General features: G+C 48.0%; 1 protein-coding gene across 5 annotated transcripts in view; it reads right to left on the reverse strand.

Annotated features, from left to right (window-relative positions):
* Positions 1 to 2,521: 2,521 nt before the first annotated feature.
* The window catches only part of CHD2 (chromodomain helicase DNA binding protein 2), a 54,525-nt gene continuing 39,582 nt past the window's right edge, over positions 2,522 to 17,464 (reverse strand). For all 5 annotated transcript variants that reach the window (XM_086849858.1, XM_086849859.1, XM_086849863.1 and 2 more), the window contains 14 exons: positions 17,090 to 17,265; positions 15,616 to 15,657; positions 14,516 to 14,655; positions 13,645 to 13,783; positions 13,356 to 13,506; positions 11,959 to 12,081; positions 11,503 to 11,631; positions 10,620 to 10,760; positions 9,358 to 9,492; positions 8,103 to 8,281; positions 7,462 to 7,561; positions 6,772 to 6,988; positions 6,147 to 6,396; positions 2,522 to 6,045 (listed from right to left, as the gene is read on the reverse strand). In XM_086849858.1, the coding sequence (XP_086705984.1) occupies positions 5,712 to 6,045; positions 6,147 to 6,396; positions 6,772 to 6,988; positions 7,462 to 7,561; positions 8,103 to 8,281; positions 9,358 to 9,492; positions 10,620 to 10,760; positions 11,503 to 11,631; positions 11,959 to 12,081; positions 13,356 to 13,506; positions 13,645 to 13,783; positions 14,516 to 14,655; positions 15,616 to 15,657; positions 17,090 to 17,265 (2,256 nt within the window). In that variant the 3' untranslated portion in view covers positions 2,522 to 5,711. The remainder of the gene's footprint in view (positions 6,046 to 6,146; positions 6,397 to 6,771; positions 6,989 to 7,461; positions 7,562 to 8,102; positions 8,282 to 9,357; positions 9,493 to 10,619; positions 10,761 to 11,502; positions 11,632 to 11,958; positions 12,082 to 13,355; positions 13,507 to 13,644; positions 13,784 to 14,515; positions 14,656 to 15,615; positions 15,658 to 17,089; positions 17,266 to 17,464) is intronic.

Raw genomic sequence — 17,464 nt, forward strand, 5'->3', positions numbered from 1 at the left:
GGTTTGTTCCCTGTGTGTTGCCTGGTGCTGTTCCCCACTCAGGATTCAAGTTGCCCCATTTCTGTACTCACTCCAAAGCAGCTTTCTTCCACCTGAAGGACCCTCTGAGAACTCATTTCTGTCCTGAATTCTCCTGAGAATTCCACCCTGGAGTTCAATTTATCTGCAGTCAAATGAGAAAATTAAAAGGGGATGGGTGGGAAAATACACATAATAAACCATTAGAGCCTTGCCTCGCTGGGAAAGGAGATGTGCAGCAATGGAGCCCAAGTGGGAGCCACCACCCTTTCCCTGCTCACCCCAACAGATGGGGGTGTACATCCCGGTAATGGTAATTCCTCCTTTCCAAGACATCCCTTTTGTTGGGCAGCTCTCCTGTCCCAGCTGGGTTTGCTGCTGCCCTCTAATGAGGAAAAACAAAATTGCATTTTTTTTTTTTTTCCTGTCAATTTTTCCGTTTTTGAAATCTGAAGGGACTCATTGTCACAGCAGCTGGGGTCAGGGAGGGGCTGAGGGCAGGTGGGACACCCACACCAACTCAAAACACACATTATTGGGGTGAATCCATGCAGTGATGCCCAGCAGCAGAGATGTGATTGACATCTGGTCTTCCCCTCCTTCGAAGCCCAGAGAACAGGCAGTGTTTGGGAAGAGCCAAATCCACTCCCTTTGTCACTCCTTGCACCAGAGCTCAGGTTTAACCATTTCATATGGCTAAACCTGAAATGGCTAAACCTGAAAAATCATCTACAAAGTGCCCAGAGTGCAGGGGACAGCGGGGGTCTCCCTCCCTGACTGTTCTGCCAGGAGGCCACCAATGGTCCCCTGCTGTCCAGCCTGGGACAGTGAGCAGGCAGCACTGCATGTTCCAGTGGGACAAAGTGCTCATGTGAGGAAATGGAGGGAATGGTGACCCCCCCCAGGCACAAGGATGCCCTGTCCCCATTAACCACACAAGGCAGCAAAGCATCCCCAGGAGGTACGTGGGGGAGGCACAGGCTGTGCAGGGACAGAAGTGGCAGTGGTGGCCCTGTGGCTCCTGGGAGAGGTTCAAATTGCTCTCCAGACCGTGTTCAGGGCTGGTGAGGGGTCCTGGGGGATCCAGGGTCCCATCCCATCACTCTGTGATGGGCAGCAGCTCAAGTGCCACCACCTGGGGCCTGGGATGGATTTCCAGCCTCACTTTGGCTGTGCCTGCCCATCTCCTGGCCTTTTGGCCACTGTCCTGGGCTCTGAGCTTCACATCTGAGTGCTCAGGGTGAGGCAGGACTGGCTGTCCAGGAGCAGCCACAACTGTGGAACGTTGTTCATCAAAAACCGGCTTTTTGCTGGGAACCAGCTGCCCTCTAGAGGGTCTGCCCCACTGTGGAGCACAGCCCTGTCCCCTCACTGGGGTGGGAGCAAGGCAGGGCTGGGGGTCCTGCTCCCTGTGCCAGCACATGGCTTTGCATGTGTGATACCTTCCTGTGGGACTGAGCACACCTGCCTGGCCACGCACAGGTGGGAAGGGGTCATTTCCTCATCACTTTTGAGAAGGCCTTAGGATTGATGTGTTCTCAGTGTGGTGCTGTGGACATGGGTGGGCAGAGAGATGCCAGGCTGAGCTGTGCTGGGGAGACACCTGGCATCAGGGTGCCTACATCCTTACCTGCCTGCTTAAATTAAAAAAAAAATAAATTAAAAAATCACTGGCCTCAGGTAGATTCACCCAGGCACGTAACATCCAGCCCAGGTCCCTGCAGCCCCTGGGCCTCCCTGCAGCTGAGCCCCTCTCCCTGCTGAGCCCCATGGCTAACAGCCAGTCACTCTTTCCATTAGGAAATCCATTTTTCAGGAGCATATAACTCAGCTGTGAAATTTCACTCTTGGCTGAAACTTGGCTCAGCAGCAGAGAGACTGGGAAGGGCTGGACCCAGTGGCTACAGGTGTGAAAAGTGCTTTTTACAATGAGCTTTTATAACTTGGGAGAAATGGCTCCAGTCCCTGCTCCGTGTCTTGCCGTGTGGGCCTCAGTGTGAGCAGTGGAGGGTAAAGACCAAAGCAGCCACTGGATGCCAACACATCCCACCTGGGGAGAGGCACATCCTGCCCAGGAGGGGCTGGGGACAGAGAGGAGAACTCACCCATGCAGCAGGAGCAACACTTCTCCTAGAGAAAGGATGATTCTCCCCCAGAAAAGGTAAAAAAGTAATTTACACATCCTCAGAGATCCATAAAACATGGAGGTGGGATAAACAAATAATCATCAGTATCATCCCAGTGAAATAATCCTGGTGGATCTGGGTTAGAGAATGTACAGCTCCTTCCGATCAGGTGGCAATTCCCATCTGGAGAGGCTTCCAAGTCTCTATCACCACAGACTGTGAAACTGTAAAAACAGCCAAGCAGAACATGCTTATTCCTGCACAGTGAAAATATCCATGGTGGCTTGCCTGTGGCTGGCAGGAAAGGGCCCTGTCACCCCAAACCAGCCCCCAGACCTGCCACAGGACCCCACAGAGACACCACACGGGGGCCCTTCTGAAAATCTCAGTAACACTTTTTAATATACAAGAATCAAAAGTACAGCAGTTTTACAATGTAGGAAAATTTCATACATACTATATAAACAACATATTTACATCAGAAATCACTAGGACAGTGGCATTTCTTTCACAAATATAAATTAATATTAATTACTGTTTTTAGTCAACAGGTTTAAAAGTCCGTATTTTTACAGTAAGAGTCCTTCTCTCCCCAGAGGGGAGGCAGAGGTGGGGAGGAAACGGGTGAAAGCAGAATAATATTTTTGTGAGGATCACAAACCGTTCACTCAAGCACTTCAGCACTTGGTTCCGTGTCCATTTTGGTTGGGACCACGTCGCCTGTCCCCACAGCAGGTTTTGGTCTGCAGGATTTCCACCGTGTGAACTCATAACTACACCATTTCCAAAGAGGTCAAACCGACCTCTTTGAAAGCTGAAAAACTACTTCTTTTGTTTTTTAATTGAACCCCAGCAAGTTACTGCTTTTTTCCTGCAAAGAGGCTGGAGGGAATCTCGCAGCTGGTTCGCAAGGAAGAGCTGCACCAGCTGCTGACACAAACACCACAGGGAAGTTTATGGCTGTGGATGTGCCCCCTCTGATCCCACTCAGTCCCCATGATTGTGTTTGGTTATGGTCCCTATGCTGAGGGGACATAAAATGCATAAGTGTGTGTGTGTGCTCAGGGAAGACTTTCTCCCAAATCTCCTTCTCCAGCTTCACTAAAGCCAAACGCAGCAAAGACTCACCCACCATGAGTGGACATGACGTGACACCAACATCAGGCTAAAGTGACAGTGGGGACAGATCTCCAGTGGATATGGGTAAAGCTTTTGCTGTTGCACAAGAAGGAAACCCCAACCAACCTCGTGCCTGGAACCTGGGATAAGCAGAAACCCCCACATCTCAACACAGAAAATGCCTCTTGCTGGGATCCAAAGTTTTCCTGCACCAACCTAGCACTGGTTGGCCAGTATTGCCTTTGCTACATGAGTATGGCACGAGCTTCCCACCGTGACAGCACCGCGCTGTGACAAAAACAGCAATTCACTTTGCCCCTCCAAGCTTGCTTCCATTTTCACATTAAAAGCTAATACCTCTGAAAAGAAAGGACTTCTTTGTTGAATACCACAGCCTGCAATCACAGCTTAGTGGGAAACATGCTCTCTTCCACACCTTCCACCCCACCACAGAAGGGGACTGTGGAAGACTTGCCTTCACCTCACCCTGCACAGGTAAACACAAGTGTAACACTTTATCAGGGCAGCAAGTGCCCCTAAGGAAGGAAAACTGCCCTGAATTTGGTGGAAATCTTGCAACATAAAAATGAAAGGGGAACAAAACACTTCCCGTGTGTCCCCCTTAGAGCAGCGGGATCGGGAGGAGCGATGGCAGCAGATTTCCAGGGATATACTGCATGGAGAATTATTAGTGTCAGTTTGCATGGGCCCTCCCAGGCACTGGCTGGAGTCAGGAAGCCAGCCCTGAACACCCATCTGCCCTCAGTCTTTTGGGGAAGGGACATCACAGCTTATTAGGGTCAAATACTGGCATCTTAATGGAGGCTCAGCTTCTGTGCCCCACCAAAGAGGAGTCTGGAACTGCCTGGTCTTTCCTCCTGAGCTCAGGGCAGTGATGCAGCCCCAGACACCACGCTGGGGGCAGCCTGGCTTTTGGGAGAGCTTTGTGGTCTCCAGGGAACTCCAGCCTGAAAAATAATCACCCAAGGTGCTTCTGGCCAGCAGTATGTGCACAACCAACCCCTCTCACCACACCAGTGTCCAGGCCAGATGCTGGTTAGCATCAAATGCTGTGGTTTGAATACCTTCAGTGTTTGCCCTGAAGTCCACTGAGCTGGGCTGCACATTCCTCTTTCCCCTCTGCCATGCTGGGCTCTAAGACATTTGCTCCAAGGATCTTTACAGATCAGTCCTGAATTCCTCATTCTCTCCCTGCTCACTGAGGCGCTAAGTCCTCAGGTTCAATTCCAATTTAGACAAATAAAAGGTCTGTAAGTGCAGATACTTTTAGCAATTCAGAGTCACTGCTGACTGCTGGAAAAGTGGCAGGAGGGTGACCATTCCCTGAACTGTGATCACTCCACTGGATTCCTATTTCACTTTGTTCTACCATCCATTATCCTTCAGTTACAGTAAAGGTTTGTGATCACTGCTTTGTGAAGCACAGAGAGAAATGATTTGCCTAAAGACCAGAGACTCTAGTGGCAGGAAGATTAGAAGTTCCAGGATCCCCAGAGCCATCTTTTGATCTTGCACCTCCCAGCCACCATCTGTTAGTTCCTGGACCACCCAAGCTGCCCATGCCAGAAGAGAAGAGTTTTGTTATGAATTCCTGAGCCCTGTCTACTGGGAAATACTGTTCTCACCCCAATTTCTTTCCTGCTGGTTAGAAGTGAACTAAGCCTTTGCTAAGGAAGTTGGCATTTTTTTCTCATATCCCAGCTCCCGCTTACCCCCACAAGATTTGCTAGTTCCAGATCTGGAGATGGGAGGAAGATCTCCCCACCTCTTCTGTTGCAGGGGACACAACAGCAATCAAAGCAGAGCCAGTTTCTTGAAATGGATAAAGACATGGAAATGATAACATGGCCTGGAAAGTGATGGATTGGCACCAGCATGGCTCCAGCTCCTTTGGAGTCATTCTTCAGGGACATCAAGTCCCTCTTTCAACCAAGTTTGGCTGCTGAGGGACTTTCCTGTCCCTCCTTGAGTATATCCTCCCATTGCCCCATGCTGGTGACACACAAATCCCAGCCCAACCAGTTCATCCCCAACCCCAAAGCAGCATCTGTCACGTAACATCAAGTCAGAACAGGCACACAGCCTTCTGCAGCATCAATCTGCCTTCTCCTTCTGAGGAAACACTGGCTGGGGAAAATTCCCTTGGGTCCATTGGACTGAGGAAAACAAAAACAAAACAAAGAACGAGGCAGCAAGGCTGGTTCCATGACAGAACAGTTCAATGGTAAAAAACGGGAAAGGAAATGGGAATCTAAACCAGAATCAAGAATTAGGGAAAATCTTCCTCCACCCACTCCCCGAAAATCCTCCTTGACCCAGCCAGATGATAGCAGCATGTTCAGAATTTCTCATTGCTGGCCTGGAGAAAGCAGCCACCGTCGCTTCAATCCCAGTATATCAGACGTGCGCTTCCCCCTCTCAGTCACTTTACGCTTTCCGAATGTTCCAGTTATAATCTGGATTGTTTTTCTGTTCCAATGACCTATCCAGAGGTGACCTGTGATCGAGAGGTGACTTGGAATCGTGGGGGGACTTCTGAGAGGGGGGCGAGCGAGGGTCCGACACTGCAGGGTGAGATGGAGGGAGGGGCTGTTTGTAGTCCCCCAGTTTGTCTGTGTGGAAGGACCGGTAGTGGTCGGAAGGTCCCTGGCCATGGTACCCCATGGGCGGCCTGTGGTCAGACATCCGCCGGAAATCCTGCTGGTGGTAGTTCTGAGGCCTGAAGTCGTCGGACCGCCGCCGTTTGGAATCGTGGTGGTGCCTGTGGAGAGAAAGAGGGATGGAGATCAGCTCCCCAAGCCCGGCCTCAGCGATCCTCACAAACAGCCCCCCGGCCCCGCCGAGCTGAGGGGAAGCAATCACCTGTCGTAGTAGTCCCGGTGGCCTCTGTGGTCTCGGTCGCTGTTGTACTGCTCGTAGGGCCTCTTGCGGGAGAGGTTGTTTGGTCTGTAGTTCCCGGAGCTCCGGTGGGGATCCCCCCGCGACCGCCGGTCCCCGTAGTGGTGGTCCTTGTACCAGTGCTGCTCGTACTGGTGGTGCCGCTCCCCGCCCCACATCTGGTTGCTGTTGCCGCCGTAGTTGAACTTTCGATCCCTCTGCCAGTCTCCTCGGTCTGCCAAGAGCGAAGAGCACCTCTGAGTCTCTTCCATGCTTTGGTTTAAGCCCATTTACTTCCCTAAATTCTCCAAGAAATAATAGCTATTGACGCCCCTTTAACTTTCTCCTACCTGAACTATGTGGGCCCAATTTTATTCTTTGAATTTCTTTATCACTATTTCTTTATCATCCTCTCAAATCTTATTCTGTCCCATTCTTACATTCCTTTCCTCACTACGTCACCATGTTTTCTAGCCCAGCAGTAAGTACAGTGGTAGTGTATGTTCTATATCATCACCTTTAAACCTGACCAGTCACAAACCCCTGAAGGATTTGTGGCCAGGAGCATTAGGCCAGAAGAGAAGGTTTCTCCTGGTCTGGCAGCGCTCACCTGTGTTGCTGAAATGTCTCTTGTTTGGATGGCCGTAGTTGTCCCGTGGGTGCCCGTGCATCTGCTGCTGGGTGTGGGAAGGGGGCATGTGGATCTTCTGGGAATGAGGATTGTGAGGCACGTGAGACTGGGACATCACGGAATCGCGGCTGGAGCCTGAAGGCTCTGGGCGGAACGGCTTCTTCATGCTGGACATGTCCTCCTTCTTCTTCTGCTCCTGCAAGGTGGAACAGAGGGAAACAGCTCAGCTGCTCTCCCACCACAAGATCAGGACTGTGAGCCTTGTCTGCCAGGCTCTGGATTTCCCTGCCTCTTTGAGGACTTGGTGAGCCAATTCTGTACTCAAGAACGGCACAAACGCGATGGAGGACACCACGAGAATTTGGCCGCTCTGCTCCTGTACCTGATCTCTACAGGGCAGCATGCCCAGGCTTCTCAGTCCACAAGGCAAATGAACATCACATGTCACACCAAACAATGCTTTTGCTTGGTCAGAACAGCCAGGACAAAGTGACCAGAAATGCCAAATCAAAAAGAAAGGCAAATGCAATCAGACTATTTAGATGTTGAGAAAATCACACACTGCCAACAACAACAAAGAACACCCACGGTGAGAGGCAGAAAGAATTGGCACTTCAGTGCAGTAACTTTTGAGGACAGAAATCAAAGGGAAAGCACTTCAGTTCTCACCTCCTCTTCCTGTGATCTTTTCTTATGAGCCATCTTGTAGAGTTTGTGTAGTTTTCTGGCATCAAATTCTGTGAATTTTGACACAAATATCCATAGGTTCCTAGAAGGATATGAACATTTTCTGTTAAGTGCTACAGCAGCAGTTTAACTGCCAGTGGTTTCCAAACCAACATCAAATTCATTCTACCCTCTCTGGAAAACAGTCTCAGCTCAGGACAGGATGATCAGGAGGGCTGGAACCATGTTCTTCAAAGTAAAATAGGTTTGCAGTGGTTTAGGTGATTTAGCTTTGAAAGCAATTTTAATGAAACCAGGACAGTTGAAAACAAAACAGTTGCCTGGGACTGGTCATGGGAGACCATCCCTGGAAGTGTTCAAGGTTCAGGCTGAATGAAGCTCTGACCAACCTGGTCTAGTGAACTGTGTCCCTGCCCATGGCAGGGGGTTGGAACTGGGTGATTTTTAAGGTCCCTCCCAACCCAAACCATTCCATGATTCTGTGATTCTGTAGTGGACCAGAAAACACAAGATTTCATGGGTTAAGAGGGAAATGGCACATTCATCCACAAAAAAACCAGCAGCCTCTGATTACCATTTCAAAATATCCTAGACCAGCTAAGGAAAACAAAATGATCCCTCACCTTCTCCATAGCTTGATGTGATCCTGGTCAGTGTAGGCTTTAAGGCACTCAGAGATGCGATCACCAATTTTTAGGAGGCAGTTGCGCGTGTGTTCCAGCTGTTCTTGAACTGTCAGTCCCTTATCAGGCTTATCAAGCTGCTTCAGTGCTTTTTTGACTGGTCTCATTCTTTCCTTGCACTTGAAAGAGCAATAGAGAGGAGAAAGTGATTAATTTGGCACAGGGCTCTACACCATTGCCCTGTTAATCGAAAAGAAGCTCCTTTAGCTTTACCTGGCCATTAGGCAAGGAGAAATCAGCAATAAAATAGCAAGTTGCTAGACAAGCTGCAGACAATAATCAGTAAAAGACAATAAGTCTCCCCACCTCCACTGCCCCTGCCTTTTAGAGGGCAATAATTTGCTTTGGAAGCAGTAGCCACACATGGTCTGCCCCTGCACGGATCCCGTGGTGGGCAGGGGAGGGTACCCAAGCCTCCACACACTGAACCAGCCACCCCACTGAAAGACTGCTCAACTCAACCCTGTCCAATCCCACCTTTGGCCACTTTAATGCTTGCTTTTACCAAAACTGGCAGACATGAGATGAAAGCACTGTGTTTTTCGGCCCAGGCACATCAACACTGTGCACAGATAGGAAATCAGACAGGTTTTTTGACTGCCTGCCTGGATCTTTTGTGCATCACAGAAGGAAAGTTAAAGAAAAAGACAAAAAAACCCCACAGGACCTGCAGCAAATACAGAAATTTGAGAGAACTGCTTCTAAGAATTTCAGCCAAGGAGAATCTGCCATGACAATTACTAAAAGGCAATTTTTACAACAAGCCTTGTGGGCATGTTTGCTGTGAGAACACTTACACAGCTCTGCACCTCCTGCAAGGTCACCCTCAAAATTCTCCTTGCATTTCCTTGTCTGAAAGAGCTTCTGTGGCTCCTTGGCTTCTACAGGAGAGGGAATGTAAGGCTGCAGGGTCTTCTATAACCCAGGGCTGCCAGCAGTGGGAAGTCACCAGCTGAAGCAGTGTCCATGTGCATGCTCTGCTGACAGGCTACCAGCTGGCAGCTCTGGTGGGCAGCTCTTGTCCAGGGCTGTCCTGCCCCGCTCTCAGATCAGCCAGAAGAAACCCTTGTGAGGCACTAGGAGGGGGGTCACACCCCAACACCTAAAACACGTCCTTGGATGACATCTGAGCAAACCTTGGCTGCCTCGCTGGGCTCTCAGCACTGCCCTCCCATTTCCCAAGGAAAATACTCACTATGCTGAATGTTTCTTGGTCCAGATCATCATCCTCATCTTCTCCAATGGGGATTGGCTCGCTCCCTGCAGTGATGTGGACGGGGCCTTGCGATCTCTTCCCTTTACTTCCAGATTTGGCCTCGCCACCTTTAGGCTTTACAAGGACAAATTACAAACATCACGAGATGAGCCAGAATGGAGGATCCCAAGTGACCCAACTAACAACCTCCACACTATTGTTACTGGCAGTTGCTAAACCTGGGCACAGTTCCTACAGCCTTCCTCCCAAAATCTCCAAGTGTTGAGCTGCAATGGCTCTGTTTAGCTTTACGTCATCCCTGAGGGAGCAGGGAGAAGTCAGAGCCAACAGTTTGGACACGAATACAATATTCACACTCATGGGGAGAAACCAATGTTGAAGACTTGGAAGAGAGGTTAAAATAAAAGAGTATCTCTCCCTTGCAAAGGACAGAGCTCAGGGTAGTCTCATGTCTACAAGGATCTGCAACTTTATGTGATATCATGCCCTGTTCATATACATTTTTACCGATATGATTAATTTGCAGTCAAAGCCATACCAAAAATCACTGGAAAGCAAACTTTCCCCTACATAGGCAACAAAACTTCTTAGTTTGCACTTATGACCTCAGTGTCAAAACACACTGGGCATGCAGCACATACCTGTTCCTTGGACAGGTACTTCAGGTCATTAGTATGGAAGCTTTTATCCCCCTTCCAATTTGCACCCAGCCTCAGGGCAGTTGTACCCAAAATTCAAGAGACATTTGAGTCTCTAACATACCAGTGATGTTGAAACACTCATTCTGTTGAGTCCTGAACAGTGACAATGACAACTTACAGTCTTGATGGTGTGGACACTTGGGTCATCTGGGTGAGTTTAAATTAAAGGGGAATACAGGCAAGGAGCTGCCAAGCCTGTGATAAATCACAGCTGGACAGAACTTTGATCTGAGTGCTCCAGGCTCTTTCCCTGCTCTTCTTTAACATCAGCTCTGTGGCCATATCCATGTCACAGGGACAGTTGTACTTTAAAGGCAGTCTGACCAAATCTCTTCTGTTCTGGTCACATTCCATGAAGCTTTAGGATATATGGCTTTTTCTGCTTTTTTATGGAAATTCAGAAGGGCTGAAAAAGGGATAACCCACTCACCCCAAGGTGCTTCACTGATGTCTCTTCCCTGCCTTTAATGAATCCTAAGTCTCAGAGTTTGTCCTGCTCAGGGACTTCCCTACCAAGCTGCTCTTGAAAGTACCACATACCTTCTCTTTCTTGTCTTTTGTCTTCTTTTTCTCTTTATCGCTTTCCTTTTCTTTCTTAGAGGATGTCTGTTTTTCCTTGTTCTCTTTGTTCTCTTTCTTCTTCTGTTTCTTTTTCACTGGGCTCTTGTCCAGGCCATCCTCCTAGAACATCAGCCACAGCACAAAGTTGGAGTCCCTTACCTCATGTACATTTTCTTCCATAAAACATCCTTAAAACACAGGCAAACTTTTGAGGTCCATCCAGATTTACCCTCACACCTCCTTAAGCAGACAGCGAGCCCTGCTCAAGCAGCTGCCATCCCCCCAGTGTGACAAAAGGGTATGAAAACCAGCCCAGCCCCACTCTGTGACAAGCTGGCAAGCTGCAGAGCAGCCCTGCTCTCCTGTGCCAGCTGCGCTCCAGAACGCTCAGCCCCTGAGGTAGATACTGATCAGCACACGAACAAAAAGCCTCAGACTACAAGCCAAACCACTCAAAGACTGAACATTTTCTAAGCAACAGCATGACCTTGCTAAACTCCAGTTTCACCACGGGCTGACGTGCCCAAAAGAAGAGGGAAACAATTCTTCTTTCTCTCCTTTATAAGGGCAACAGGCTTTGTCCTGAGACAACCTTTCCCCTGAGTCAATACGTGGATGTTTGTGGCCATTCTGGGATGCCCCAAATCCCTTAAAGCACTGACCTAAAAGAATAGGTGGGGAAGGTTCTTCTTTCACACCAATAGCTGTATGGGTGGTTTTGTGTGTTTGCCAGTCCTGTGGGATTTTGCTCTTAGTGCCTCTGACTCCTGGGGGCTTTGCTGGGAATGCTTTCCAAGGTGAGGTTGGGCAGTAACAGCACAGCCCAACCTGGAAAAGCCACTATTCACCAAGGCTGACCCACCTTGACTTCACCTTCTTCTGACTGGTTGTCTGAGTGCCGAGGAGAGGAGAGTTCATTCCCATGCTCATCTTTGACTTTGGGAGCCTTGTTCTCTTTCTTTACTCGTGGTTTCCTCTTCTTTAGCTTGCCCTGGTAAAAACATAGAACAAGTCAGGGAAAGCAAATAGCTACAGCTACTTCCTGGGGATATTTCCCATCTCCTGAATATTGTGCAAACAGCTGCAGGTCCTACACACTGGCAGGAAGCCTGATGAGCCCAAATTCTTAAGTATGTGCAGTAATAACCTGCCCCTTATTAGTTATCATTTAAACTAGAAATATCACGGTACAATCAGACAATAGACAAGTCCATATTCCTTCACAGAAATGATGTCTGGTGATCTGGGAACACAGGGTGTCTCCTGCCATCAGCAACCACTCCCCTGAAACCCCCAGAATCAAGCAGCCACATCTCACCTCTTCCCCATCTTTCATATTTTCTTTCTTGTCCAGATCCTTTTTCAACAATTTCAGTAGATAATCAACTCGGGTCTGGAGCTGTTTTCCCTGAGGTTTCTTATCTGTCTCAACAGGTAGGATCTTTGATAAAGCAGAAAAAAGCAATATATACATACCCATATGCACAAAGCTTGACAAAAGATTTACACATCAGCAGCAGCCCTTCCAGGCCCAGCAAAGGGCAGCAGATGCTGCACCTTCTGAGGGATCAAGAGGGCTCAAGCCTGCCTTCCCCCTCTCAGACTGTCCCTGTCTGGCCAAAGGCAAAGCTCCTAGGAAGCAAACATCCTTCCCCTTGGAATCCTGCAGAAGTTAAAGGATCCCAAGGCTTGCTAAGCCTTGCAAGCTTGCTAAGTTCTCTTGAATGAAAAAAATTCTTTACAAGCTGTACGTGGGACCTCAAGTTGCAAAACCTCGAGTCCACTCGCCTTGACACATCAGATTTGTTTGTGACTGCCAGGTCACTCTGGTAACCTGAGGCATCACTACAGCAGGGGCACAGATACACAACTTTTAGTGGAAAACAAGGCTGAAAGGTGACACTTTGTGGAGGAAATAGCTCAGCTTGCCAGCTAGGTTTGCTTCACACTTCACTGGAAAATGGCTGGCGTGTCTCAGGCAGCTGTTTCCATTGCAAAGCACCTTTCTGAGCTCCACACATGGAGGGCTCCCAGGCAGGGCCTGATCTTTGCTAGAAGCACCAGCAGGGATGTCACAGGAATGCTGCAGACTGGCAGCAAAAGCTGCTGTGGAGATTCCCAGTGCTCCTCAGCCCTGTGCTGCAGTTTCCACACTCTTTCCACCACACTAACACAAGGGATGGTGGATTATTTTTAACCCAGATCATTTCAACATGGTGTCTGTAAGCTGTTCTTGTGGGGATGACTGAGGAACAGAGGAACTAGATGGAGGCTTTCCAGCTGGCTGTGCTGCCATTCCCAGCCGTGTAACCATACCCTCAAAGCTAACACAGACCAGCCTTGACATATAAGCAGTGTCAAATCTGTGAAAAATTATTCCCACTCAAAAATTCACACTCAGCTTCTTGTGAGATGCTCAAGGAAACATCAAATCACAGCCTCTTTTATCCTGTGCATGGAACCACACATGTCAGCACTGCCCTTTTCTGCCTGCATCATTCCAGTGTGGTTCACCTGGAACTGCTCACCAAATGACACAACTCTGCTTTCCATCAAGCATGCAACATTCCACAAAAGTCACTGTTTTCCCAATTATTATTCACCATGATTTTTGGAGTAGTTACAAACATAAACATCTGTTTCTGGAGTAAATGAGGCATGTTTGCTATGAGCTCTGCAATGGACCCAATGGAAGCACCAAGCAAAGCGACCTACCTTATCAGATAACTTCAACTCCGGATCTGTTTTAATTAGCTCCCAGTTTCCATAACCATGCTCGTAAATTCCCACTAACAAGCGAGAATCCTCCTCCACTCCCCAGTCTACATCAAAATGAGCAGCTTTGACACGGCACGTCAGGCGGTACCTAAAGGCATGTCAAACACGAACTACTTTTAATGCTATGGAGGACAAAGCAAATCCACACATCCAGGCTATTCTCTTTCCACTACAAAATCCAAATTCCCTGAGCCTCTTTCTGCATTGCCTACTTAGCCAAACTCACTTCTTCCTTTCCTCTGGATCCGAGGGAATGGATTTGTGCAGCATTTCAAACTCCTCTTCATGCTGGATGATGGACTTCACATTGACTTGGACACCAGAAATCTTGATGGTAGGACCTCGTCTCTTTCCAGGTCCTTTTCCTGCTCAGCAATAAAACAGCAATTAAGAGAACTCTTACAGAAGGAAATGTCTCTGCAAAATGGCTTCACAGACAGAGATCAGCACTTTGCCTGCAGCCTCTTATTTAAACATAAGGCCCAAAATACAAGTTTTCTTCCACTATCTCACTTAGATGTGCAATTTAAACCCCTTCCAGTATAATTTTCTTAAAAATACTTCTAAATATACTGGAGCTGTTAATTCTGCAGTCTTAGTCAACTGCAACAAGCACAGACCCAGCAGGAAATCCATCCCTGACTCTGAATGTCCAAACAAACAGCAAAGAACAGCCAGACAGAGAGTGGGTGCTGATTCCAGCTCTGGGAATTGCTAACTGTGGATCCAGCTTTACCATGGAGTACACAGCAGCAGTTTGATTTCCAGTCCCAGGAGGAATTGAAGTAAGACCTGCTTTGCTTTGTGGCCCAGCATTCAATAAGCTGGTCACTTCAGCCTCTCCCCACAAAAACTCATGTCCAGCAGAAGCTGACAGACCTAAGTGGCACTGTCCAGTCTGAACAGAATGCTCAGGGGTTCCTCTCTGTGGTGAGAGCTGCCTGGCAGAGATGGGGTGTTTTAAGTGTGCTCTTGTTCATTGCTTGCTTCTAAGTCACAACGTGACCTCCCTGTCCAGCATGGGAATGGTTTCCTCACAAGCTCCGTGGAACACTCCCAAAACCATCCCAACAGCAGCACACAACTCCCTTGCCTACCTTCTGCTGGATTTTCCTTCAGCTGCTCCTCATATTCCTGCATTGCTGACACACAACTGTTGTGGATGAGCTCCCCTAACCGCTTCAGGTCAGCCACAGACTTATCCACCAGCTCAGCATCCCGGGCAATGCACTCCAGCCTGGGAAACAGGGAGAGGTTTGTGTTTGATGCAGCAAATCTTCTCTCAATCCTATTCCAAATCTTCCTATTCAATTGTTTCACAGCTCAGTGCTGTACAAGTATGAATGTATGAAACATGCACAAGTTGAATTCGTGCAGGAAACAACCCAGGTTTTGTCTTTTTTTTGGTCTAACAGCTGCAGTGCAGATGTAGAAAAACTGATCCAATCCTTTGGAATTTTTAGTAGCAAAGCAAAGCTGAGAACTGTCTATCTTGGGGACAACAGGGACTCTCCGTGACTGTCCAGTATTCCCTCAGGCTTTTCCAGTGCCACATTAATTCCATTTGATGGTCCAAAGCTGCCATCTGCTGTCCCTTTTGCCTGCCTGAAGTCAGTAAAATCAAGACTCACAAGCAAGCCTTGTATTTCATACCAGAAAAGTAGAACCAGATGAAGAAGCACTGAATTTCTCCTACAATACCTTCAGGGAACTCTGCCTTAGCCCTGAGACCTTCCAGAGCCAGCACAGGGCCAGGGCTCTGCAGATCCACATTTGAGGACCATGCCACTCTTTGTTTCCCTTCAGGAGGGATAGAGGATGGAAAGATGCTCCAGACTCAGTCCTGAGGCTAAGGTACACAGAGAAGCTTGGCATTTTCTGTTCTGACAGCTGCTCCCTCTCCTTTCTGAGCAGAGTGAGAATTCCCCAAGGGCCAGACTGTGCCAGCAGGACAGTGGTGTGTCACAGCCCAGCACCACAACTGCTCCAGCTGGTTTTTAGCCAGCATTTGTCAGTGTCCATCAACAGAGACACCTGGGACTGCAGAGCAGTGCCTGGGGTCTGATGGCAGGACAGAAAGGCTTGTGCTGCCTGTGGAGCTTGTGTCAAACACCCAGAGCAATGTGTGCCTGGCTGTGCTCACAGGTACAATGTGCCTCCATGATTCCCCTCTGGAGCAGTCCAGGCTGGCACTCACCGTTCCAGAGGCAGTCCAAACTTCTTGTAAGCCTTGATAAACCTAAAGAGAAAAAAAAATTAAAAAAAAAAAAACCAAACTAAACTAACTGCCGTAAAAAGTAGGTCCAATATCATAAATATGCTTGAATACATTAATTACAGCCTGTCACATTATCACCCTTGCATTCCCCACTGATCAGCTCAGCATCCCTCAGCACTGGGAAGCTGCATCCATTAGCCCCCACAAAGAGTTTTGTGACCTTGGCTGAAGAAGAACACAACATTGTTAAGAATGTTGAGTGTTTGACAGATGAGGAAAAAAAAATAAATAAAAAGAGGAGAGTGGTAACTGCAGGACAAAAAACAAGAAATAGAAGAAAGCTTTGGCTCACACTATGTTGGTAATTATTAACTTCATTTTTCCAGGAAGAAAAGAGGCATTAAATCAATGTCATTAGTAATTTTAAAGCTCAGGCTGTAAATGTAGCAGCCCATCACAGAAGAGCCAAATGTGTCTCAATCCATCACAGAGGTTTGCTATTTATTTTCATGTCTTATTTTTATTGTGAAAATCTCTGCTGTGGCTAACACAACTTTAGGGCAAGAGATGCAGCAATCAAACATTGCCTTGAGCTGTAAGTAGACACAATGGCTACAACTACAGGTTATTTTTAAAATTAATTAATTTTTTTGCCTTCTTTTTTCATTTTGTATTCTTTCTGCTACATCACAATAAGCTAAATGGCTGTTATATTGCATATTGTAACATGTCCTTCCTGCTCCATGGTTTCAAGATGGTTATGGGGCAGCTACCACAGCCCAAAAACTCTGATATCTCCTGCTTAAAAATACACCAGCTCAGGGATAGAAAGAGTTAAGGAAAACTCCTAACTCCCTCTCTTCCATCTTTGGCTGAACATCTGGGTAGAGCTGTAAGACAAAGATCTCTGGGAAAGACTCAAGAATTATAAGATAGGAGAAGAAAACCCCAGCTGACATCAGAGACTGACACACAACCACTCGGATCAACAGGACCAGTGCTTCTCATGAGGTCATTTTGCCAGAGCCTGCCTTTCAACTGAGAGCTTAAATCAGCAGGATGACTGCCAGAAAAATGTCAGGAAGGCCAGAGCCCTTGGCTTCTCCAGCTCTGCAGCTCATGGCACCTAAGAGCTCACGTTATACGACATTAGCTCGATCCACTTGGCCCACAAAGGGCAGTTACAGCACGGATTAATTTTAAGAAGGTACCAGCTTCACTGTAGCCTGACTAAAGACAATCCAGTTCATTTTATACTGACCTGAATGCTAAGGTCATCAGCTGGGGTCAAACTGAATTATATAAAGGTGCAGAAAATGTGCCAGTGAAGCAGCTCTGCCTAACCACTGACGTGCTTACAGGTTAACAAGCCCTGGATTAATCTGGGATTTTCTCCACCTGCATGGGATTTCTATATTTGTTTTCTGAACTGTCTCTTGTGCCCAGCACTGACCTCCTGATTTCAGCATCAGTAAATCCTTCCACAGTGTCTTTTCTAACACTCCGAGGGCGTCCCCTGCGCTTCGGTCTCTTCTCGTCGTCGGTGTCATCAGTCTCGCTTTCTGATCCAGATGATCTCTGAAGCCTTCTCTTGGTCTCTGCATCGGATTCACTGTCATTTGTCTGAGCCTGCACGTACCAGGGAAACAGCAGTGCAGTTAACAACTGCTAATACAATCAGCTGACGACCTTTTCTGCCCCTCTGTTCGCTGGCACTATTTAATGGACTGTGAAACACCTGAGCATCCATTCCTGCAGATGCAGGATCCCAGGTGACCAACCCAGAGAGGCTGCACACCTTGCAGTTCCCAGCTGGCTGAGCCTCTGG

This window comes from Cyanistes caeruleus, chromosome 13, assembly GCF_971803275.1.
Source record: "Cyanistes caeruleus chromosome 13, bCyaCae1.hap1.1, whole genome shotgun sequence".
Taxonomy (NCBI): Eukaryota; Metazoa; Chordata; class Aves; order Passeriformes; family Paridae; genus Cyanistes; species Cyanistes caeruleus.